Genomic DNA, 25721 nt, shown 5'->3' with positions numbered 1-25721 from the left:
TTAAGTGTTATACTCAAAATCTCCATAGGATTCTTTGTTTTATTGGAAAACCACACGGATGTTTTGTCTACTTTTCCATTTAATAAACCACTATAACTAATACACATGAAAAATTCAAATTCATTTGTAGGCCCACCAGTTGGAAATTTATAATAAGTAATCCCACATACAATGCAAGCACCTTGCATGATATTTAATTTCTTTTAAACTTCCTCCATGGTTCAGATGTGGCTTGCAAACCTAATATTAGGTAAAACTTGTCTTTTGGTCTCAAAGGCCTCATTTGTTTTGACATAAAACATATTTTTGGAAAAAAAATTCTCATTGTCAAGGTCTGGACGACAGTAAAATTAGGTCAAATCAAAATCCCTTTTTGTTGGCAAAAATAAAAACTATTCTTTTTGAGTTTTGAAATGTTTTACTCCTTTTATGGGCATAAAATAGTTATTTTTAGCTTAAAAGATTAGGAACCTCTAAATGATAAAAATATCTCAAACATCTTTAATGGCCAAAATATCTTCAAAATTTTGTATGCTTATGTAGTACAATTTGTAGTACTTACAGTATTTTTTTGATAATAAGTGGTTTAAAAAATAAAAAAAAGTTGTGAACTATTTGTCTTACCTCCAAAAATGTCACAAAAAATATTAGATTAATTTAGAAATTCAAATTAATTGAAAATCATAAACTGTTTGGGGAAAAAAAGAATTTGAGACTTAATTTTTGTAAACCATATTTTACATGGTAGATATCAATATTAACCATCTATCTCCCACAAGGCCACATAAATAATCTCTATTTTTTTTTTCTTTGCACCAAAATATAAAAATTCATCACCTTATCAAAGCTATAGTAAATCTCCTTTCTAAAAACAATAATAAATTTTCATCTTCTTTCTGTTAAATTTTATACTTGAACCATGAGATTGTCTTATATATCTAGCTCTATAAAATTAATTTAGTTTGATTAGTCTTAATTTATCAAATTAACTTCGATTTAGTTAGTACAAAATAAATTTATTTAATTAATATTTAAATTAAAAGTTCTCATTTAAATTTATTGTTTTTTTTTTCTGGGGGGATAAACTGCAATTTCCATTAAACAGAAAAGGAATTACAAACAGGGTAATTTTCCTAACAAACCAGCTCTAAAGCACGTGGAAGATTACCGTTATTGAAAAAGAAAGACATATTAGAACTAACAGCAAATTTGGCGATAGAATGGGCTGCTGAATTGCAGTTTCTTCTAACCCAAAAGAAAATGATGGAATTGAAGGAAGCTGAGAGGTGTCGGATGTTACTTACGTATGTGCTTTAGCATCACTTTCGATCATGACCAGCTGCCATTTTTCCCTGATAGCAATCTCCACAGCCCATTGCAGAGCCACTGCCTCAGCTTGGAGAGGAGAGTTTATGCTTTGACATTGTCCCCACACGCCGGTCACTTCTCCTCTATGGTCTCTAGCTATCAAAGCTAGAGAAGCTTTGGCACCTAACTGAGCCGCATCCACGTTGACTTTAATCCAGGGGTCCACATTGAGGGTGGAGTCACAGGAGTGTTGGGAGGACTGTCCAGGAACAAACTAGATGGCTTTTGTTACAGGGCATTCACAAAAGAGATGCACACCAGATTCCATCTTTTCCTTGCAGAAGATACATGTGGGGTCAATGTTTGCAAGCCGCTTCATGAGGTTGTCCTCAGTGGGGAGGGCGTTAGAGCCGGCCTTGCTTGGGTCCTTGGGAGTAAGCCCAATGACCTTTTAGTGGTATATATTGGAACCCATTACAATTAATTAAGGGTTGAAATAGTTGTTAATTTTAGGACACGGATTCTCTACGGGAAAGGAATCTATATAGGAAACTACATTGTTAAAGGTATATTGTTGCTACCTAGAGGTGAATACGAGTTAGGAGCAAAAATTTGTTTAAGAATTTTCATTAATAGCAAAACTGATTTTAAAATTTCTATATATTGTTCTTCTGTGTACTGTACTACATGCTATCGCAAGGGTTCTTTCCAACTAATCCTCAAAATTTCGTGATTCACCTTCTTCCTCTAGTTTTGTTCCTTTATATTTTTTATTTTTTCCTAGATGATGATTCTTCTAGTTTATGATAAACACCATTGGCATCTTGTATAATTTCCTCACTTCTTACATTTTTCTAGAGATCGATTGACACTTCAACATAACACTTTATGCATGTTTCTCCAAGTGAGGAAATGTTATGTGGATAAGCTATTTTAAGTAAAACATGTATTATAATTTTTATTAGTAAATTAAACATGCACCAAATGGATCTTGAACCCAGAAGTTCTTTCTTGATGCATGTTCTTATAAGGTTTAGGTTAGAGTTCATAGGCATTCAAAATTCCATATTCTGGTTTTTGGCATTTGATTGAATCACCATGCATGCTTAACACTCTTACAAAGTGATCACAATTGTAGTATTGTTTCCTTCATAAATGATTTATGCATCTACCAATATTTCTCAAGTAGTCTTTGCCTCTGTATGGTGTGCAGTAAATGGAAACGATGAAGAAGTTTAACTTGGCTCGCAACCCTGCGAAACTCGCGATTGTGCTAATGGTTATGATCCTCCTGCTTAATTCGGCTACTGCCAAAGGTAGATTTGGAGGTGGAAGTAGCGGTATTCAGCCACAGCCACAGCCCATCCCCTACTACCCCTACTTCCCCTACATTCCCATTTTGAGGAGGAGTAGTTCAAACACTACCCATCACAAAAGCAATGGATCTGCCCTGGGTGCATGGAGCACTGCAACAATGATATCCCTTGCACTAATTCTCTGTATGATCTAAACTCCAATTGTAAACACTTTCTGGAAGGTTTGACCTCTTTAATGTCAGCCAGTACAATTTTGTATTACCCAACAATAGTAGGGATGTAATACTAAGATTTCTTATACCAAGGTATCGTTTGACAAACTTGATTGAATTGGATTGGAAATGAGAATTGGATTGAGTTAATACTAGACTTGATTAGATATCTTAAGCCCTTGATACTTTGATGTACACCCTGATTAATTAATTAAGTTCATTGTTACGAGGGATGTAAGAATTTTCATAATTTATATTAAAAAAAAAAAAAAAAGGAATGTTATATATATTCTCTAGGTATGAAAACGAAGAGGGTGGTGCTTTAGCCACACACACACATGAGAGGACCCGGTAAACATATTCTCAAAAATAAAAACGAAAGTGATGGTCTTAGCCCATTCTTGACTCCCCATCCGTCTTGGATCTGGATCTTCTCCATTTCACTTGAAATGTAGAGTGTCTATTTAAAAGTCAGAATCTGTTCAATTAATTAATTTTTGGTCTATTTGAACAAACCTTAATTGATAGTTTTTAGACCCCTTAAACAATTGATTAAACCTAGGTAATTAGCCAAGTTATTACTTAGTCCAATTAAACAAGTCTAGGTTATCACAATATAAAAGATCAAATCATGCAAAGTAGTGGAAAATAAATAACACAAGATATGATCACCCAGGAAACCAAACCGGTAAAAACCTGGGGAGGATTTGACCTAACTATCCTCAAGGTAAACTTGAATCCACTATCTTGAAAGAATCGAAGTTCATACAATAAAACTTACAAGCCCCCACGCTCGACTTCTTATTCCTACTAACCAGTAGAACTTATTGACACGACCACGTGCAAGCTCCGAATCCACGGACTCCTTCTTTCTTGAATTCACCACCAGATACAAGCACACCCGCTTGTGTTTTCTTTAAACTTCAATGGCAACAACTGAATTGATCATCAAGGTGAAGATAAATCTTCTCCTTGAAAACCCTAAGTTTGTGTAAAGGAAAACTCCTCTAGATCTCACAAGAGATTTACACAAACCGCAAATATGAGCAACACTAAAACGTGACTAGGGTTTGCCTTTTATACTTAGAACAAATAAAAAACCCTAAAAAAGTTTTAAAATACTTAGGGTTGAGTTGGACGAATCTGCAGAAAAACATTATGCCCAAGCTTCAATTGTTCGAGCCTGTCTTTTAATCGATCGAGCCAGGCCGAAAGGCACAATCCTTTCCTGCTTTAACTCGATTCCAACTTTACATAGACGCACAACTTTGAGCTAGACTTAAACACTTCTAAACACATTATTTTGATCATGGTTTGCCAACAATATAAATTAGAGTTCTAAATACATAAAATCCTAAGACTTTAGAACCTAACATTAATGTTTTGTTTCTTCATCATGGTTGAATTGCTATCAAGTTAAGTTAGTGGCTTCTAAATGATGTGGCAGATTCTAGACCTTAGATTTATTTGAAGTAGATCCTGGCCTTTAAAAGGATCCTCTCCATTTTAGTGAAATAGAGAGGGTCTTGATTCATCCTTTTTGTTGTGTCTAGAAACAAAATGAAATAGAATAGGAAAAAAAAATTTTAAATAAGTGAAAATGAATCATTTTGTATAACATTATTGTTATTGTAAGGTTGAATTTATTCAACCATCTAATTGGCTTTATTCCGTGCCAAATTTGCTTGTATTTCAGCATTTAGTAACCCTGTATTTAGGTGGGCTTGTTGTAAGGGTAGTGAGGGAGATAGAGTGAAGTTTGCTCAAGAGTGTACAAGAAAACAGAGACTCGCGGCTTGGCCTTGCGGGTGACTCGCGGCTGCAAGCCGCCAGACGCAGCACATGTGCCAAGCATACCAGAAGGTGAACAATCATGCTAGCTGGAGCACTACAGGACAAAACAGGACAACTGGCCATATGGTTATCTTGCGACTGAATCTCGCGACTCAGTCAAGTCACGAGGCCAAGCTGCGAGCCAGCCCTGTTTTGAAAAACCTGACGTTTTACATTCCTCTCTCACCCTAGTATATATACCCCTTATACCCACAAATGTAAGAGAGCTTCCAGAGAGAATTTTGAGAGAGAAACCCTAGAGTAAAACAAGATTGAATCATCTACAATCTTTACATAAGTGTCTCTTCAAATTCCTCAACTCTCTTCCTCTCCATTGCCAAACCCTTGAGAGGCTTTTTACCAAAACCTTGTTCTCACCATATCCATTACTGTGAGAGGGTTGTTTGGTGTTCTGGGAAGCAGTTAGGAAGGAACCAATCTTCATTAGTTGATGCTATAGTCTAGTAGCGGAATCCGGGAAGCTAGAAAAGAAAAAGGTTTGGCGCAACCTCGTTGGAGCAAGAAGCTTGAAGGGCTTAGCTGCACTGGGTAGATTAGGCTTGGAAGGTCTATTGCTGTCCTTGTATCCCAACTACATTTTCTAGTAGTTGTTTACCACTTGGAGGGCAGCGAAGAGATTTTACGCCAAGGGTTTCGGTTTCCTCTTCGATAACGCATCGCGTGTTGTCTTTGTGTTTGCATCTTCTTTCCCTTTTATCTTTGCCTTTTATTATTTGTTGTGGGTTGTGATTTTAATTTGGTTTAGATAGTTTATCCAATTCCATATTATAACTTATGTTCATTTTCCGCACACTAGTTGTTTGACATAATGCTTGAATTGGTTAAGTTGTAATTTGGGGGTTTAAACGTTTAAGGGTGTTTATACACATATTTGAACTTTCATTTGGTATCAGAGCGGGTACACTTTTATTGGTTTCAATACCATTGTGTGATCCTTGACTCCTTATTGAGATGGATCGGTCTCAATCCCTAAATGCACCTCCATATTTTGATGGTAGTAATTATGCTTTTTGGAAGGTTCGCATGAGAGCATTTCTTTACTCAATTGATGAATCTGTTTGGGATGCTGTTGAGATTGGTTGGACCAGACCTGAGGCAGCCAAATCCACATGGGATAAGGCAGCACTCGCTGCATCTAATGCTAACAATAAAGCACTCAATGCTATTTTATATGGTGTGTCTCCAGATGAATTTCACAGGATCTCTCACATTACCGTTGCCAAAGATGCATAGGAGATATTGGAAACCACCTACGAAGGCACGAAGAAAGTGAAAGACACCAAGTTGCAAATGCTGACCACTCGGTTTGAGGAGCTCAAAATGAGTGAGGATGAGTCATTTGACTCTTTCTATGGGAAGCTAAATGAGGTGGTTGTCAGCAAGTTCAATTTGGGGGAGAAAACGGAGGATTCTAAAATTGTAAGGAAGATCCTTCGATCATTGTCAGAAAGTTTTCGTGCTAAAGTGACAGCGATTGAAGAAAGCAAGGACCTTGATGACATCAAAGTCCAGGAGCTGGTTGGTTCTCTTCATACTTATGAGATGTCGCTGCCCAATCAACGGAAGAGTAAATCCCTTGCTCTTAAGACCACTAATGAGAAGGTGGAAGATCAAGACTCATCGGGAGAAGATGTGGTTGATAAAGATGTTGCATACCTTGTTAAAAATTTTAGAAAGTTCTTGAAATTCAAAAATAATGGCAAATTTGGTGATAAAAGAAAATTCCAAAGTTCAGGAAAGGAGAAAATAGAATTCAAAAAGAAAAATGGAAAAGAATCCCAACCTACACAAGGTGTCACTTGTTTCGAATGTAACGGGCATGGACACTTTAAGAAAGAAAGTCCGAATTATTTGAAATCGAAAGGCAAAGTGTATGCCACAACATTGAGTGACTCGGATTCATCCGACTCAGAATCTGAAGAAAGCTGTGATGGAGAGGGGAACTACTCAGCTTTTATGACAATTGCTCATGTTGAGTCTTCAGACGAGTTGAATCTGCTTGTACGAGACCTTGGAGAACATAGTGATGAAGAATCACTGGGAATTGTTGAAGAATCAGATGCTGAAGAAGATGAAAGTACAGCCAATCTTCAAGAGAATTATAACTCACTCCTGGAGAAGTCGGGTGAGTACACAAGGGTGGTCAAGGCTGCTGTGAGAAAAATGAAGAAGGCAGAGGAGGACTATAAAAGTCTCCTAATCCGATATAGGGAGGCTAAATGTGAGATAGAGACACTGAATGGTGAGCTGTCAGAAGCTTACACAAAAGTGAGATTTCTTGAGCAAGAGGTTGTGCAAACAAATGCTAAAATAGATAGGGTCACCACCAAGAAGCTAGATGATGTTATTTCATCTCAAAAGAGTTTTTCAGACAAATCCGGATTGGGATATACCGGAGGAAGTAGCTCATTTGGAACTGTCACTAAAGAAGTGAAGTTTGTAAAGGCTAAAGATCCAGTTGAAGTTGACCTTACTGCTGAGAAGCTCAAGATGGAGGAGAAGAAGAATGTGGAGAACCAACTGTCACTAAAGAAGCTAGATGATGTTATTTCATCTCAAAAGAGTTTTTCAGACAAATCTGGATTGGGATATACCGGAGGAAGTAGCTCATCTAGAACTGTCACTAAAGAAGTGAAGTTTGTAAAGGCTAAAGATCCAGTTGAAGTTGACCTTACTGCTGAGAAGCTCAAGATGGAGGAGAAGAAGAATGTGGAGAACCAACGGTTGTTGAATCCCTGCAATCAGTATGTGGGCAGGTCTGAATCTCGTGCCAAGTCTCGTCCACGACCACAAAGAGGTCCTAGATCAACTTATGTGTGTCATCATTGCGGACTTCAAGGGCATACTCAACCAAATTGCCAAAAGCTGAGATCAAAGAATAGTGCAACTCCTCAAAGGTCACGAGGACCTAGAAATGATAGAAGAAATTGGGCAGGTGAACAATCTAGAGATCAAAATGGTGATCCCGGAATGATGAACATGATGAAGATGATTGGTGCATTCACCAACTGCTTGGAAAGCTTCTCACGAAGGTTTGAAAGCCCTAACTCCCACACCCAATCCTATAAGGAAATCACCCCAAACGCAAGTGACGTGTGGGTGAAAAAGGGTACTCATGCATAAACATTACAACATGTCCATGCATTAATACTTCCTATGCTTTGTGACGATGGTTGATTGATTCCTTGTTGTTTATGTTGATGGTTGTTTGTTTGTCTACTTGTGCATATTTTTGTTTTTTTTTTTTTTGTTTTTGACCAATCTTTTTCTTCCTATGTCAAAAATCCAAAAATTTACATAAAAATCAGAAAATCAAAAAGTTTGATTGACATTGTTGGGTTTTTGTCTCAAAACTTGTTTTGCCTTGTACCTTTGTGCTATGGCTTTGTGCATTTTCAAGCATTGCTTGTTTCTTTGCACTCATATCACTGTGGGAGAAATCTTGAAATCTATGTGATTGTTGTAAATAGATCTTCAAACTTGTCATGAATGATTAGTGAATGGTTATGATGATCTTGAGACATGCATAGACTTGTGTCTATATATCTTCCCACACTTTATTTTTGTTTTTGCTAAAAAGAACTCACCAAATGTAAATCTCCAAATGAAAAGAGATATTGAGCTACAAAAGCATGTCGCACACTCTAGTATTCGACTAGGAAAAAGGGTAAGCGACCTAAAATTATAGTGATTGTTTATTCAAAAAGCCAAAGGCTAGTTCATTAAAGTGAAATATCAAATATCACTCTCACAATGAGAGGTGATTGTCTCAAAAGATCAAATGTTATGATTGAAAGTAGAGTCAAATGCAAAGCTCCAAGATATGTTATCAAGTTTTGTGGGATGTCATATATACATATTTCTATAATTGAGATGGATCACATGATCTAGTGCTAATTGTGTATGTCTTGGTTGAATTGATCATTGAAGCTTCACATTAGACTAAGGACTATCTCATTGTCGTTATCCATACACAACACACAAGTTTATGTTCAATAAATGCCATATTCATTTGTGTGATTGTACTTGATGAAATATGTTTTCACATGCTCAATCTTTGTTAATTCAAGCACAAAAAGATTTTTGAGTGTTTTAGGTGTTTTTGGAAAGTATTTTGTTTAAAAAATCTGAAAATCTCAAAAATCCATTTTTGCCCTGTTTTGGCGACTCAGTCGCGGGTAAGTCAAGTCGCAAGCCTCAGTCGCGTCTTCGAGGGTCATTTTTGGCGACTTGTTCGCGAGTGGAAGGTCCAGTCGCGAGGGTTACTTAGAGATTTTCGCGGCTCAGCTCACGACTCCCTCGCGGGTAGACCTTCCAATCGCGAAAAACACTTAGAAATTTTTTTTTCAAACTTTTGTCTTTGAGTGTTTTGGCGGCTTGAACTGGCGGCTTTGTGATGACTCACTTTAGTCGTAAAAAACACGTGTTTGGCAAAAATAGGGGCAGTTTTTAAATCTTTTTCAGTTTTCTCTCGAGCTTTTATGACTATTCATCTTCTCTCTCAACTGTCTCCTTCCCAAACACTCCGTGTACCCATTTTCAAACTCCATTGTTGCTTCATTTCTTCTCAAAATCATCAAGAAAAGGTATGGGTCTCGTTTTCCTCATCTCATTTTCCCTGCTTAATGAATGTTTCTTGCCATTTGGATAGATACTATGTTCGAAACATTCCTCTCTTTGTTTGATGGGTATGGCTAGTTGTGTTTGTTGTTGATTTCATCCGTTTTCATGTTGATTGGTTACAATGTGTTTAATCTTTGGTCTGATATTTGCCTGTTGTTGATTCTCAAACTCTTTTGTTAGATGGGTTTGGTATTTTTGTGACTTGCTCCTTTCACTTGTTTGTGTGTTGTAGTTGGCTTACAGCATTGGTTTACTGTGTTTTTATGATAACATAACGTGTGGATGATGGCATCTTGAAAGTATTCCTTTAAAACAACTTCTTTTTCTGAATGTTGTGTCTCACTGCCATGTGCTTTAGTTTGGGTGCTCTGATCCTTCATTTTGAAATTTTATGTGGTCTGTTTTATGCTATCCGCTCTTAATGTTCAAATGCTGTCTTTGTATGCATATCATGGTCATGGTAGACTGTCTAATTGACAGTTATTTTAGAATTTGTGTCTCTCTATGCTCTATTATTCTTTCACCATTTTGCTGCACCTGTCGTATTGTGCACTTTAGTATTGTTGGTGGTTTGTTTGGGTCTGAACTGTCTTAAGTTAGCATTTGTGTATTAATTTCTATGGTTTTCTCTCTTATTTGCATCGAATCATGTTGATATTTATCTTGTGTGGTGCTGTTTTTGGTTCTTTGCTGTGGGCCTATTCTCTTGCAGATGTCTCATCGATCCTCTAAGGGTAAAGACATTGTTGCTGACGATCCAGCAACCCCAGTTGCTAAAAGGACTCGACTCTCATCACAGTCATCTCAAGACTCCAATGAGGAGAGGTTTAGAACCCCGCTTACCTCACACATCTACTCAAACATCTTTGACAAGTCAACTCCTATAGTGGAACGGGTGGTGGAGTTTAACACCTTAGTGACCACTTTTATCCCTCGAATCTTTGAGACACGAGATTGGGCAAACTTGTTTGGGAACTTTTTCGATCCAATGGATGAACTGGTTAAAGAATGCTTCTCCAATGCAAGTGATCTTGGAGCTGAACTTATTTTTTAGGTCAGAGGAAAAGAGTTTGGCATTTCCCCAAACTCCATTGCAGATGTTCTCGGCATCACTAGACCTCAGAATGTGGATCTAACTCCGTACGATGATCGAACTCCAGAGATTCATGACATTCTACAAATCCTAGGATCCGATCATGAAGTATCCAATACAGGAACATCCATCAGCACCGCAAAGTTTGCACCAGAGCTAACCACACTGAAGTTGATCATGTTCACTAATCTCTACCCACTGTCCAACACTACATTCATAAATCTTAGGAGAGCTCTATTCCTTTGTGATCTTATTACAGGAGCCCTCATTGATATATGTGCTCACATCTTTTACACCATGAGGAAGACCACGGTTTGAACTGCAGCTCGAGGAATTATTCCATTTTGTAGTCTCATCATGAAGCTCATTCTTCGTGAAGGCATTGTTCCTCCCACAGATGGAAAAATGTTGACCTGTCAGCGTCCTATTTCCATGTACACTCTTCAAGCTAACAGAAATCACTCCTCTAAAACACCAAAGAGTGCACACATCTCTCCGGTTACTCCATCTGCCCCTGAGTCAGAGACACCTGCACATACCACACCTACTTCGCATGCTATTCCTGAAGTTCCACAAGCTAGCATTCCGTACGCATAGACTGATCCTCAAACTAATAGAGTGGGTAATTTACTTAAAAATATTCAGAAACGCATTGATGAGATTGTGACACTTCTCTACTCCACAAACAACCATGTTCAAATGCGTCTCGAGACTATGGAGAATCAGCTAGACGCTATTCAACAAAAGTTGGACGACAGCCTTTAGCTATTCGTGCCAAAAAGGGGGAGAGCATTCAGTAAGGGGGAGAAAGCTCAAAGGGAAGTATGCATAATGATAGGGGGAGTACACACATACTCTTGTTTTAAACCTTTAAACTTATAGGTTTATATTTTTTTGTGTTTATATGAGTTGATACACTGTGGTTTTGGTGTATTTTTGTTTCTAACTCATAACTTACAATCTTGGTTTAATCTTTTATATATATTGTTGATGTTTTTCAGGATATATTGTTCTTGTACCCTTGTTGCTTTTGTAAGCTTTTAGGGTTATGTTTTATGCATAGTTTGTAGGCTTTATGATTTGTACCATGCTTTATGCAGCCTTTTATACTTTGTTTAAATCAGTACTTCTATATAAATGTATTGCATTTTCTTTTAAGTACTGTCACTCTTGTGCCCTTGTAGGATTGTTCCTAGATGCATATACTTAGTGTATTATGCATTGGTTGAGTGTTTGCATGCAAGAGACTTGCATTGAGCTTGTTAGCTTGTATGTCCTAGTGTTCATTCCAAGTGTGAATGAGCATTGTGGTCACTACCTTGTAGTGATTACTTGGTTGATCAAGCCATGGTTTGTTTCTTAACTCCATCTTTGCTTGATCACATATTGCCTGTTTCATATGCATTTCACGATTTTCTACTTACAATGATCATGGTGTATTGTTGTGTTTCAGGAGTCTTATGCTCATATGATTCAAGTGCTTCACCGCTTCTAGAGTTAGGGGTGAGTGAGTTCTGCTCAACTGTTCCCAACTCACATGTTAAGTCTAGAGTCTGTTTTAGGGTTTTGTCACGGAATAGCCAAAGGGGGAGATTGTAAGGTTGAATTTATTCAACCATCTAATTGGCTTTATTCGGTACCAAATTTACTTGTATTTCAGCATTTAGTAACCCTGTATTTAGGTGGGCTTGTTGTAAGGGTAGTGAGTGAGATAGAGTGAAGTTTGCTCAAGAGTATGCAAGAAAACAGAGACTCGCGGCTTGGCCTCGCGGGTGACTCGCGGCTGCAAGCCGCCAGACGCAGCACACGTGCCAAGCATGCCAGAGGTGAACAGTCATGCTAGCTGGAGCACTATAGGACAAAACAGGATAACTGGCCATACAATTATCTTGCGATTGGATCTCGCGACTCAATCAAGTCGCGAGGCCAAGCCGCGAGCCAGCCCTGTTTTGAAAAACCTGACGTTTCACATTCCACTCTCACCCTAGTATATATGCCCCTTATACCCACAAATGTAAGAGAGCTTCCAGAGAGAATTTTGAGAGAGAAACCCTAGAGTAAAACAAGATTGAATCATCTACAATCTTTACATAAGTGCCTCTTCAAATTCCTCAACTCTCTTCCTCTCCATTGCCAAACCCTTGAGAGACTTTTTACCAAAACCTTGTTCTCACCATATCCATTACTGTGAGAGGGTTGTTTGGTGTTCTGGGAAGCAATTAGGAAGGAACCAATCTTCATTGGTTGATGCTATGGTCTAGTAGCGAATTCTAGGAAGTTAGAAAAGAAAAAGGTTCGGCGCAACCTTGTTGGAGCAAGAAGCTTGGAGGGCTTAGGTGCACTAGGTAGATTAGGCTTGGAAGGTCTATTGCTGTCCTTGTATCCCAACTACATTTTCTAGTGGATTGTTTACCGCTTGGAGAGCGGCGGAGAGATTTTACGCCGAGGGCTTCGGTTTCCTCTTCGATAACACATCGCGTGTTATCTTTGTGTTTGCATCTTCCTTCCCTTTTATCTTTGCCTTTTATTATCTGCTGTGGGTTGTGATTTTAATTTGGCTTAGATAGTTTATCTAATTCTATATTATATCTTATGTTCATTTTCCGTACACTAGTTGTTTGACATAATACTTGAATTGGTTAAGTTGTAATTTGGGGGTCTAAACGTTCAAGGGTGTTTATACACATATTTGAACTTTTAGTTATTCCATTTCTTCAATAAAATTATGGGTATATGCAATTCAAATACAAAACTTTGTTGTCTTTTTTACTCTTCCCAAAATCATTTTCTCCTGATCTCTCTCTCTCATCATTGCTGTTACTGTAACAGAAAATCTGCAACTTATAGTTATAGCCAAATCTGAACTTGATATATGCAAAATTCATTTTAGGCAGGCTACCCAAAAGTTATCTAATCTATTTGTCAATATTAGGATATATGCCCATGTTTTTACGACAGTGGGAATTACTCTGTGGGGACTGGGGATTAGAATAACAAATCGACCACAATCATTGACGGCAATTATCATTTGAGTCGGAACCCTTATGGCCATCAGAATAATCGATTTGTTCTGATCAAAATTTACCCATTTTAGGTAGTCTGCATAAAATCTATATATTTTGCATCTATTAAGTTCAGATTTGGTTTGGTGGGTAGATTTTAATGGCAATGCTGTTAGAGAGGGAAATACATGGAAGGATGATTTTGAAAAGTGGAAAGAAAGACAACAAGGTTCTGTATTTGGCGTGCATTTTTTCAAAATTGTTAGATTTTTCATTTGCCAAGTGTCACTTATTCGGATTAAAATAGGAGGGAATCGAAGGGGTGCTGGACCCATTAAAAGTATAAGGGAAATGAATGTTCCATGGGTTCCATTCTTTTCCCTCCAATTAAACTTCCATATAATAGAATGGGGATCGGAGAATATATATTTTTTAATTCTTTTTAATTGAAAAAATGAATTTAATTTTAGAATCCATTAATTACACATTTGATTTTGAAGGGGTATGGAATTAAATCAATTAATAGATAACCATTGATTCTATATGACAATATGGTGTGGAAAATGATCGTTTCCCTTTGAAATAGATCCTAAAGGTATATCCAATGTCAAGTAATGTAGTTTGTACGGTTCATAAAAGAAAGTCTTAATCGTAACTTAAATTGAGAGAGGATCCTAATGTAGAATTCTCAAAACTTTCACTACATGTGAATGAATGAACTTACTAATTTATAGGGTGGTCATTGAACGGTTTTCATAACTGCTTGATTGGGGAGAGGGAGAGTCATAAAGTTGAAGGAAGTTTGAATTATTATTAGGAAACGTTAATTAAGAGAGAGAGAGAGAGAGAGAGGAGGTTGAATAGTAAATGGCAATAGATTTGGCTTGATGGAGTAATAAATGAGATGTTGAAAACTGGTAACGTTATTGAAGAGTTGGATGCTTTCCCAAGTCTACGTTCGATATCTATTGCCATTTACTATTCAACCACCTCTCTCTCTCTCTCTCTCTCTCTCTCTCTCTCTCTCTCTCTCTCTCTCTCTCTCTCTCTCTCTCTCTCTCTCTCCCTTAACTAACGTTTCCTAATAATAATTCAAACTTCCTTCAACTCTATAACTCTCCTTCTTCCCATTCAAGCAGTTATGAAAACAGTTCAATGACCACCCTATTAGAATTCCAAAAAAAACCTATTGATTTGTTGTCTATATATATTTGCAATTGCTCTACTCCACTTTTGCAAATTTGGAAAATCCCTCTAAAGTGAGGTTTTTTTTCCCCTCTCTTTTATCCCCCATATTCTTAATTGAGAGAGAGAGAGACTCTATGTTTGAATTGTATCTACCAATATTTCTTGCAATTTTCGTTTCCCAATTGTAGATATGCTGGTTTTGGTTCTCTTGGCTTAGATAGTAAAATTATTGTTAAATAGCAAGGTAGAAGATTTCCACCTTTGTGACTCTTCATGTTTGATCTCATTTGATTTTGATATGTAAAATTGGTATTATCATTAATACCTTGGAGTTCCATCAGGCCATGTATAATTTGAACAGTTCCAATTGCATCAACTAATCCTCCATTTTTAACCAAAATAGTTAAGTAATAAAGATAACAATTAATGCTACTTGCAAACTTTCTTTCTCACGCTATGTAGAATTTGAACAGTTCCAATTGCATCAACTAATCCTCCATTTTTAACCAAAATAGTTAAATAATAAAAATAACAATTAATGCTACTTGCAAACTTTCTTTCTCAAATATCAATGCATCAGTTTTTGCACTCCTTCCATTGGAACTTATTACAGAAATTTGGTGTATCAGTTTAACTTTTTTTTTTTTTTTAATTTTTGGAGAGAGTTTCAATCTATGGTGTTTGCTCCTGATGATTGCTCTTTGTCATCATACCAAGACACCAATCAGTTTTTGGTGTGGGTAGGGATTGAATCCCAAATCTCTTATTCAACCATCAGAGACTTTATCAATTGAACTAACTAGAACCCACATGTCTCAGTGTAATTGAGTAATATATATCAATACATCACAAAGACTGTATAACTTTTCATGTTCTGCTCAATGTGAATTTCCACTGCAATTTGGCTGACGTGCTTAATATCCTAGAGCATTCTGTCCTGTTATTTGAATTGATGAAACTTGGTCAAATTTGTTTTGGCTATAGGTGGTGACTTGCAATTCTTAGCATGTTAAACCAACATCTACCGAACCAAGGTTTTATCTTAATTTATGGACCAAATTAAAAATGAACCAAAATTATTTGGTCAATCAAAAATAAGAAATATACTAAAATTTAGGATTAACAAAGTTAGTATCTTTTCCTCACCAAAACGAAAAAAACAAAAAAAAAAAAAAAAAAAAAAAAAAAAAAAAAAAAAAAACAAAGTTAATCTATTTAGAATTAACAAAAGGAAAAGATTTAGCTCCAACCACCAATAGGAAGATGCCATTGTTATTGTTATGTGCAATGCACATGATCACTTAATTACTTGGGTTAAGTGAGTGATAAAGACAAATATTATCTTCCTCTTGGTATTTGGAGCCAAATTTTGTCCTTAAAAAATGGTAGAATTTTTCTCACAACCAATTTGGAGGCAAGTTCCTCCAACCCACTACATAGCAACTCAGCAAATCATCCACGTGTGCTTCTAGTTACATGACCTATTTGATATAATCAAGTGACAAATTTAATTATTTAATTAAAATGTGATTTAATATACATTGATGGTTTTTTAAATCACCACATGTTAAGTTAAAAGAGATTTCTCCAATCCAGTTTGGGGGAAAACATTCTTTGTAACAAAATATAAACAAAATAAAAGAAATAAAATTTTCTTGATACACTTTAATTCAATCATTTATGACATATCAAAATTAAAATCAACCTTCTTTTAAATCGCGAAAATCATTTATGATTGATTTTGTATTAAATTTCACAACAATTTTACTTTCAATATACAAAATCAAATATTCCATTAGAATATCATCTTCCATTTTGTTGCAACATTTTTGTTAGGATTTGAATATCTAGATTTGTATTGGCAAACACGAAAATAAAAACTTTCTTGTTATAGTCTTTAGAGTCTATGGGAATTTCTAGACAAGTGCTCAAGCTTTTGGTATTCAGTGTGCAAGAACATGAATTTGATTGTTTTTAGCTATTCAAGAATTAACAATTTTGACCGATCGAAGGGTAATTATGGAGATTCGGATTTACAACCCGCCAACCCATCAGGTAATTAGGGTCTTAGATCTATTTCACTTAGTAAATAAAGGAAACTATAAGACACGTTTTAAGAAGACTCTACAGCTGCTCATTTGAGATCAAAAAGATTCTGTACCTTCTCCTTTCAAAGTTACAACTGGAAATCAATCTACATATAATCTGAATCGATAGATCTGAAGTTCTTGCGTACTAGTCACCAAAAGTTCTAGATCTAAACCTTCAAGTGTGATCTTGAAGTCATGGACTGGAGGTCTACGTTGAAGAAAACCTTCAAGGGTGGTTTTGGAGTCGTGGATTGGAGGCTCACATTTGAAACGCAATCATATTAGAGACGACTGTGAATCCCAAAGCTCAATTGGGTAACTATAGTTAAGTTTACGAAGAATAAGGTTATTTAATCTGTGAACATCTATTTGATAGTCGATTTGTTTATCTTAGGATTGGTTGCTCGAAGTTTTTCCTAGGAAGCTATTTTGTTTCATTGGTTTCCTAGATCATTATATCTTGTCTCATTTATATTTCCGCACTTGCATGACATTGATAATTGTTTATTTAACCTAAGGCTTCCATAATTAACCCAATTATGAAGTTGACCTTAAAAGTGGTTAAATACAGTGTTTTGATAGGGGTCTAAACCCAACAATCTGTTTTGATAATATTCATGTTTGAAAAATAATCATTTTATTGGGGCTATGAAATGAATTAAGTCATTCATAAATAGCTCATTATTTGTTCGAAAAAAAAAAAGTTTGTTTACATTTGTTTGTTTATAAATAAGCCAAGTTCAATTCTTAGTTTTAGGCTTATTTAATAAATGGGGCGAGCCCAAGCATAAAAAAAAAAAAAAAAAAAAAAAAAATGCTCGTGAAAATTCAAAACATTCAAGGGCTTGGTAATAAGTTTGATATGGGCTTGATGAATAAACTCATACCTTAGTGAGCCTTTAGTTAATTGGGAGTTAGGCCCACTTGTCCAAACCAAAACTAAATGGCTTTAAGCTTTGATATGGTATGAATGCTAGTTACATTTGGGGTAACTTTACAAGAGTTATCCTTTTAATATATATATATATATATATATATATATTAAAAGGATGGAAATAAAATGATGATATAGTCACTTATGTGACTCAATAAAAGGCCATGTGCGATAAAAATATTAATTTTTGTGCAAAAATTGAAATTTAATTCTTATGAATATTTGATCTATTCTAGATTCCACTAATATAAATTTTAATGTATTATTCACGATAAGATATCCTATATCAAAATGCTTCTTAAAGCTGGTATACATTAAGTATACAACCAAATTTTCTATAAATTGTTCTCCTCAAGTCATAGAAAGGGAAAATTATTGTGTACTCCTGGAGTACCATAAATGCGTACTCCCTCTTCTCACATGAATGGTGGGTCCCACTAATTAAATTCATGGTAGGACCCACTATTCATGTGAGAGGAGAGAGTACACATTTATAATACTCCAGGAGTACCTAATAATTTTCCCATAGAAAGAAGAGGAATTTATTTCTAGCCAATAATTTCTTCACAGGTTAAGAATGTAATTTTTTAACTTCTTGATAAGCTACATTCTTTACTTGCATGTTAAGTGACAAATGACATTTATTGTCACGTGTAATATAACAAAGATACAACTTTTTCACATACCATTCAAATATTCAATCCTTAAGGACTATAACCTTCATTTTACATGTGTCCAATGTTTCAACCAAATATGTCTTGGCCAATCATTTTTAATAAAAATGAAAGCTCCTGAAGTTTTCAATGTAACACTTAATGTAATGGATTCAATTTCATATGTGAGACCGTTTCATTTTGGCTAGGGAATAGAACATTTTGTAACTAGTTAATCCCAATGTACTGTTTTGGAATTACCACTATTTATATATTTTTATACATATATGTATTTTGGTATTTATTTATATAAGTATAAATTTATTAATTTTTATATTAATTAACATAAAAATTTTAAATTGGACAAAGTTTAGCTACAAGATTGATTGTAGCCTAAGACTACAACCTTACTCTATATCTTTTTATTGGAGATGAATTTTAACAAATCCACCATTTGATTATATCTTCTTCTTATATCCACTATGCTTGATAAATTTCTAGAAAGTTAAAGATCAATAGTTATGTCATCAAAAAATAATTATTTAAATTGCAATTTTTTGTAGTTTAAAATTATGCATAAAATATAAGTTTGTAGATCATCTAGTAGATAATATCTGTTGACACAAAATTTGACATGTGTATTGAGAGTGTAAAGAACTTTCAATTCAACGGTTGGATTTTCAAAATATGTAACAATTTTTATTTTATCGAGTAAGGTTGTAGTTTTTGGTTACAAACAATTTTGTAGCTAAACTTTGTTCTTTTAAATTTACATATTTTATAAGCCATAATATTAGCCCAATTACATTAACCCAATATATTTGCTTAAATAGCATGTTTTTTAACAAAATTTTTAAATTTTTAATATATTTTAAAAAAAAATTATTTTACTTGCTAAAACACCAGAAATATCCTAGTACAGCCTAGTATTTTATCTGGAACATTTTGAAGAGAGTACTAGTACCAATTTAATAGTCGATATGATATATTTTCTTGGTACAACCGAGTATTGATATGGTATTGTCTTACTATGGTAATATCTATGCAAATAAACGGTGAGTTGTTCATGTAATGACTCATGCCCATGTTATCTCAACATAAAATAGTATTATAGGGGAGTTTTGTGTCACATTCAAACCCTCCAATGGATGAAGGATATTCGAAACTTACATGGATGAAGTGTTACACAATTAACGGTTTATACATGGCCACATAAATAATCTCTATTTTTTTTTTCTTGGCACCAAAATAAAAATATATAACAATTCATCACCTTATCAAAGATAGAGTAAATCTCCTTTCTAAAACAATAATAAATTTTCATCCTCTTTCTATTAAATTTTATACTTGAACCATGTGATTGTATTATCTAGCTATATGAAATTAATATAGTTTGATTAGTCGTAATTTATCAAATTCACTTTGATTTAGTTAGTACAAAATAAATTTATTTAAATAATATTTAAATTAAAAGTTCTCATATAAATTTATTGTGTTAGGCCTCAACCATACGGAGCCGGCCTTGCTTGGGTCCTTGGGAGTAAGCCCAATGACCTTTCAGTGGTATACATTGGAACCCATTACAATTAATTAAGGGTTGAAATAGTTGTTAATTTTAGGACACGGATTCTCTACGGGAAAGGAATCTATAAAGGAAACTACATTGTTAAAGGTATATTGTTGCCACCTAGAGGTGAATATGAGTTAGGAGCAAAAATTTGTTTAAGAATTTTCATTAATAGCAAAACTGATTTTAAAATTTCCTATATATTGTTCTTCTGTGTACTGTACTACATGCTATTGCAAGGGTTCTCTCCAACTGATCCTCAAAATTTCGTAATTCACCTTCTTCCTCTAGTTTTCTTCCTTTCTATTTTTTATTTTTTCCTAGATGATGATTCTTCTAGTTTATGATAAACACCATTGGCATCTTGTATAATTTCCTCACTTCTTACATTTTTCTAGAGATCGATTGACACTTCAACATAACACTTTATTAATGTTTCTCCTGGTGAGGAAATGTTATGTGGATATGCTATTTTAAGTAAAACATGTATTATAATTTTTATTAGTAAATTAAACAAGCACCAAATGGATCTTGAACCCAGAAGTTCTTTCATGATGCATGTTCTTATAAGGTTTAAGTTAGAGCTCATAGGCAAACAAAATTTTATATTCTGGTTTTTGGTATTTGATTGAATCACCATGCATACTTAACACTCTTACAAAGTGATCACAATTGCAGTATTCTTTCCTTCATAAATGATATATGTATCTACCAATATTTCTCAAGTAGTCTTTGCCTCTGTATGGTGTGCAGTAATTGGAAACGATGAAGAAGTTTAACTTGGCTCGCAACCACGTGAAACTCGCGATTGTGCTAATGGTTATGACCCTCCTACTTACTTCGGCAGCTGCCAAAGGTAGATTTGGAGGTGGAAGCAGAGGTATTGGAGGTGGAAGCAGCGGTATTCAGCCACGAGCACAACCCATCCCCTACTACCCCTACTTCCCCTACATTCCCATTTTTAGGAGGAGTAGTTCAAACACTACCCATCACAAAAGCAATGGATCTGCCCTGGGTGCATGGAGCACTGCAACAATGATATCCCTTGCACTAATTCTCTGTATGATCTAAACTCCAATTGTATACATTCAACGTCTGGAAGGTTTGGCCTCTTTAATGCCAGCCAGTACAATTCTCTATTACCCCACAATAGTAGGGATGTAATACTAAGATATCTTATACCAAGGTATCGTTTGACAAACTTGATTGAATTGGATTGGAAATGAGAATTGGATTGAGTTAATACTAGACTTGATTAGATATCTTAAGCCCTTGATACTTTGATGTACACCCTGATTAATTAATTAGGTTCTTTGTTACGAGGGATGTAAGAATTTTCATAATTTATATTAAAAAAAAAAGAATATTATATATATTCTCTAGGTAATTGGTTAAACACATTTATAAATTGTTATAAAATTACTCAAAATTTTCCTTACAATTTATTTTCAAATGTTCATCCAGACTCATCCCAATATAGAACATTAAGAAATGCTAGGTTGAACAACGTTGGTATGAAAACGAAGAGTGTGGTGCATTCAGGTTGGCAAAAAAAAAAAAAGACGAGATCATATGAAAAGTGAGAGGTCCCGGCAAACATATTCTCAAAAATAAAAACGAAGGTGATGGTCTTGGTCCATTGTTGACTCCCCATCCATCATGGATCTAGATCCTCTCCATTTCACTTTGAAATGTAGAGTGTCCATTTAAAGGTCAGGATCTATTTAATTAATTAATTTTTGGTCTACTTGAACAAACCTTAATGTTTTGTTTCTTAATCACGATTGAATTGCTATCAAGTTAAGTTAGTGGCTTTTAAATGATGTGGCAGATTCTAGACCCTAGATTTATTTGAAGTAGATTCTTACTTTTAAATGGACACTCTCCATTTCAGAGTGAAATAGAAAAGATCTTGATTCATCCTTTTTATCCGGTGTGCGTCTAGAAACAAAATAAAATAAAATAGAATTAAAAGAATGAAAATGAATTAAAATAAGTGAAAATGAATAATTTTATAAAACATTATTGTTATTCCCTTTCTTCAATAAGATTTTGTGTATATGGAATTGCTATAATTAAGTAGCTGAGATTTAAAGTTGTAAAAAGTAACTTTAAATCCCAACCATTAAATATTAAAAAAAAAGTAAAAAAAAAAAAAAAATACGATTAGTAAAACATTGTTGTGATAGAGAGATGCAATTAACCCCTATTACTATTCTCTCCTATTTTAATACGGATGAGCGACACTAGGCAAATAAAAAATTCAAATATAAAATGGTGTTTTGGCCTAAAAACAACCCACGTCGAATATAAAACTTGTTGTCTCTTTTCCTCTTTACAAAATGATTTTCTCCTAATCTCTCTCTCTCTCTCATCATTATTGTTATAGCCAATTCTGAACTTGATATACCCAAAATTCATTTTAGGCAGGCTACCCAAAAGTTATATAATCTATTTGTCAATATTAGGATATATGTCCATGTTTTTACGACAGTTGGAATTACTCTGTGGCGACTCGGGATTAGAACAACAAATCGACCACAATAATTGATGGCTATTATCATTTGAGTCGGAACCCTTATGGCCATCAGAATAAATCGATTTTTTCTGATCAATATTTACCGATTTTAGTTAGTCTGCATAAAATCTTTATATTTTTCATCTATTAAGTTCAGATTTGGTTTAGTGGGTAGATTTTAATGGCAGTGGTGCTAGAGAGGGAGATACGTGGAAGGAGAAAATGATTTTGAAAAGTGGATTTTTTTTTAATTCGTTAGATTTTTCATTTGTCAAGGGTCACTCATCAAGATTAATTAAAATGGGAGGGATTAAAAGGAGAGCGGGACCCATTTAAAATATAAGGGAAATGAATGCCCCATGAGTTCCATTCTTTTCTCTCTAATTAAACTTCCAAATAATGGAATTGGGAGAATATTTTTTTTAATACTTTTTAATTGAAAAAAAATTTAATTTTAGAATCCCTTAATTTCACATTTTATTTTGAAGGGGTATGGAATTAAATAAATTAATAGATAATCATCGATTCTGTATGACAATATGGTGTGGAAAATGATTGTTTCCCTTCAAAATAGATCCTAAAGTTATATCCAATGTCAAGTAATTATAGTTTGTATGGTTCATAAAATAAAATCTTAACCGTAACTTGAAATTGAGAGGGGCCCTAATGTAGGGTTCTCAAAACTTTCACTACATGTAAATGAATGAACTTACTAATTTATAATCAAGATTAAAAAAATATATAAATCAAAATCAAAATATCTCACCCTACGATAGGTGATTAATTAAACGAGTTCAAACTTGGGCAAATACATGTTATCAAACTTGTAAAGAAAATAGAAATCGGTAATCTATACTCACTTTCATCAACACTATATTAATATATTTTTATTTTTCATGGCAGGCAGAGTGAGAGGTATTAATAGTAATAAATTTCACTATACATTTTTTTTTCTTGAATTCTCTTAACATAAATTTACTTATTCAACCACTTAACTAGAACTTTTGAAGATACTAACTTTAAAAAGACCATCAGTCTTGTCAATTAGTTCAAAAACGCATACATCACCAACTATCAGAGCATTCCCAATTGCAAAGGCATGCCAGCCTTGTCTTAGCTTGCCATAGACTTTACCCATGCTGTTTGCATATCGTACTAATCTCATAGTCCACAACTTATCTGAAGTTTGAAGCATAACATTTCGCTCCCTCTTTTTCATATACATCTTGAAGAAGCTTGTTGGCACATTCTACTCAAAATATTTGCACAAAATAAATGTGAAGTCATTGGCAAATCAAGTCTTTTATTAATCGTAGTACTATTTGTGGAGGTAATACAATGTATGCATGTTCTCAAGTCTACAAATCCTAGGTAACTTTTGTATCTAACATTAAAGTATCATTTCTCATCTATGTGATTTAAACACATCTTGTTTCAACAAAGACCTAGGATGTCAAACACAATTGAAATTTATATTTGAAGAGACCGCCATCTATAAATTTCTTTAACATGTTAACGTATTAATATGCTTATTTATATTGAGTGTGTTTGCATGTAGAAAAACTATAAATTTCAAGTATTAAAAATGATAAAAATTTCATTCAAGTCTCTACACAAAAATGCATGGGTAGCACCATAATTCTGCACATATTTTAACTAAATTAAACTGCTTTCTTTCATAAGCTACTAATAAGAGAGTCAGATGATGTGTCATTTCTTCCAGTGCTTGATAAAACAGTGTCCTAATGAATCACAGCTTCACAAAAACAATTTATAATCGTTTTCTAAAACAGCTAATTCAGTCGTTGGAATGAACATTAGGGTGTCATGTTGTATTTATGTTTTAAAATTTTAATCAATGAAGAAGTTAGGTTAGGGGGCTCACCAGATTATCGGAATTCACATAACATGGGTACATTGAGACTTGAAAGGAAGGATAGTTTGAGATGAATTTGCTGGCTGCTTCAAAAGCTCTAGCACCCTTTTGAATATTTGGAGGTTTACAAGACAAATGCCTTGGAATAACCTCTATACCTGTTCTCTCTTTCCGTATTGACCCCATACACTTGCCTGCACCAAAAGTATAATAACATGAAGGTCAAATTTCTAAAGCATCGTAGGAGCTGTTTCAAGAAGGAAATGTTTAGTTTGTTTTTGGATCTAATTTGAGAATGCAAGTCAGGCTTACCAATATTATCATCACTAGCATCAGAATCAATATATATTACTTCAATTTCCTTGGTGTCAACTTCATTAGTTCCAGTACTAACCAATAATCTCTCTCTTTTCATTTTTTTATGATATCCCCGTTTCTTTTTTTCGTCATTTTCTCCAGTACCAACCAATAATTGTTCACTTTTCCTCTTTAGATAATTTCTCATTTTCTCCTTTTCTTCTTTTTCATTGCCATAAACAGGTGTATAACTCGTTCTACTAGCTCCAGCGACACTCTTTTCACAGCAATCTCTTCCATATATTTTTACAGAAAAATTTGAACTCCCATCATAACGAAAAAGTAGAAAGTCACCCATTTCCAAGGAATTGTCTTGCACGAATGCACTCCAACCTTTTTCGAAAAACAAATTGTTATCAACTTCCTTCAAATCAACCCTCCAAGTTTTTCTTGAATTTGAAGGACCCCAAAGTACAGAACTGTTAGGTACTTCTCCATCAAAATACTTGACAAATGCTTCTGGGATTCTCTGTAAAATTAAGAAGAATGAATATAAAATATAAGCGCAATTGATATACTTGTAAATGCAGTAGTTTTATATTTGTGATATTACTTACAGAAACATAGTGAAACACAACGTAAGACTAATAATGTGATAGCTCCGTCATAGATAGGACTACTACAAGTCTACAAGTCTACATCTACTTCGAGGCATTCGCTTTGTAAGTCCAAAGACTATGGTAGAGGAAGTATAATAAAAGAAATGAGAGCAAAAGGAAGAATGAACACAACCAACATGATTTGAGAATTTAAATTCAAACTACTAATAATGGAAACAGAAAATATATTTGTGCACGAGAGAGAGACTTACCAACTGGGTAGGGAAGTCCCCAATCAAGACCTTGCAAAATGAAGGTTTCTTTACTCTTTTCAAAGGCTCTAGAGACTTTGTTGCCATTTGGGTAACCGATTGAGAAAAACACCGAAGAGAGGGAGAGCACGTTAAAATAGAGGGATGTATATACATAGTCTTTTTTGTTTTCGATGGAGCCTGAATGAAGAGTCTTTTTTGTTTTCGATGGAGCCTGACTGAAGGGTTTATATAAGAGATGACAATGAAGTTTTTAGCCTGAAGTTTTTGGACATGTGACCACATTCATTGGATAAAAGGCAAGAATTTAGTAAATACC

General features: G+C 34.7%; 1 protein-coding gene across 1 annotated transcript; it reads right to left on the bottom strand.

Annotated features, from left to right (window-relative positions):
- Positions 1-1300: 1300 nt before the first annotated feature.
- LOC115964725 (B3 domain-containing transcription factor VRN1-like) lies at positions 1301-25489 on the bottom strand. Its single transcript, XM_031083983.1, has 5 exons — positions 25403-25489; positions 24547-25060; positions 24244-24428; positions 23377-23607; positions 1301-1567 (listed from the first exon to the last, which is right to left on the bottom strand). The coding sequence occupies exons 1-5, from the start codon at positions 25487-25489 to the stop codon at positions 1301-1303; spliced, it is 1284 nt and encodes a 427-aa protein (XP_030939843.1).
- Positions 25490-25721: the final 232 nt, after the last annotated feature.

The sequence above is a fragment of the Quercus lobata genome, chromosome 10 (genome assembly GCF_001633185.2).
Source record: "Quercus lobata isolate SW786 chromosome 10, ValleyOak3.0 Primary Assembly, whole genome shotgun sequence".
Lineage (NCBI taxonomy): Eukaryota > Viridiplantae > Streptophyta > Magnoliopsida > Fagales > Fagaceae > Quercus > Quercus lobata.
This window is presented reverse-complemented; position numbering and strand designations above follow the sequence as displayed.

Excerpts from the sequence above, each read along its gene's own strand:
- LOC115964725 (XM_031083983.1), bottom strand. The coding sequence starts at position 25,489 with ATGGCAACAAAGTCTCTAGAGCCTTTGAAAAGAGTAAAGAAACCTTCA. Across the intron at positions 25,061-25,402 it reads GGGACTTCCCTACCCAGTTG|AGAATCCCAGAAGCATTTGT; the intron begins GTAAGTCTCTCT and ends TTAATTTTACAG. Across the intron at positions 24,429-24,546 it reads TGCTAGTGATGATAATATTG|GCAAGTGTATGGGGTCAATA; the intron begins GTAAGCCTGACT and ends CTTTTGGTGCAG.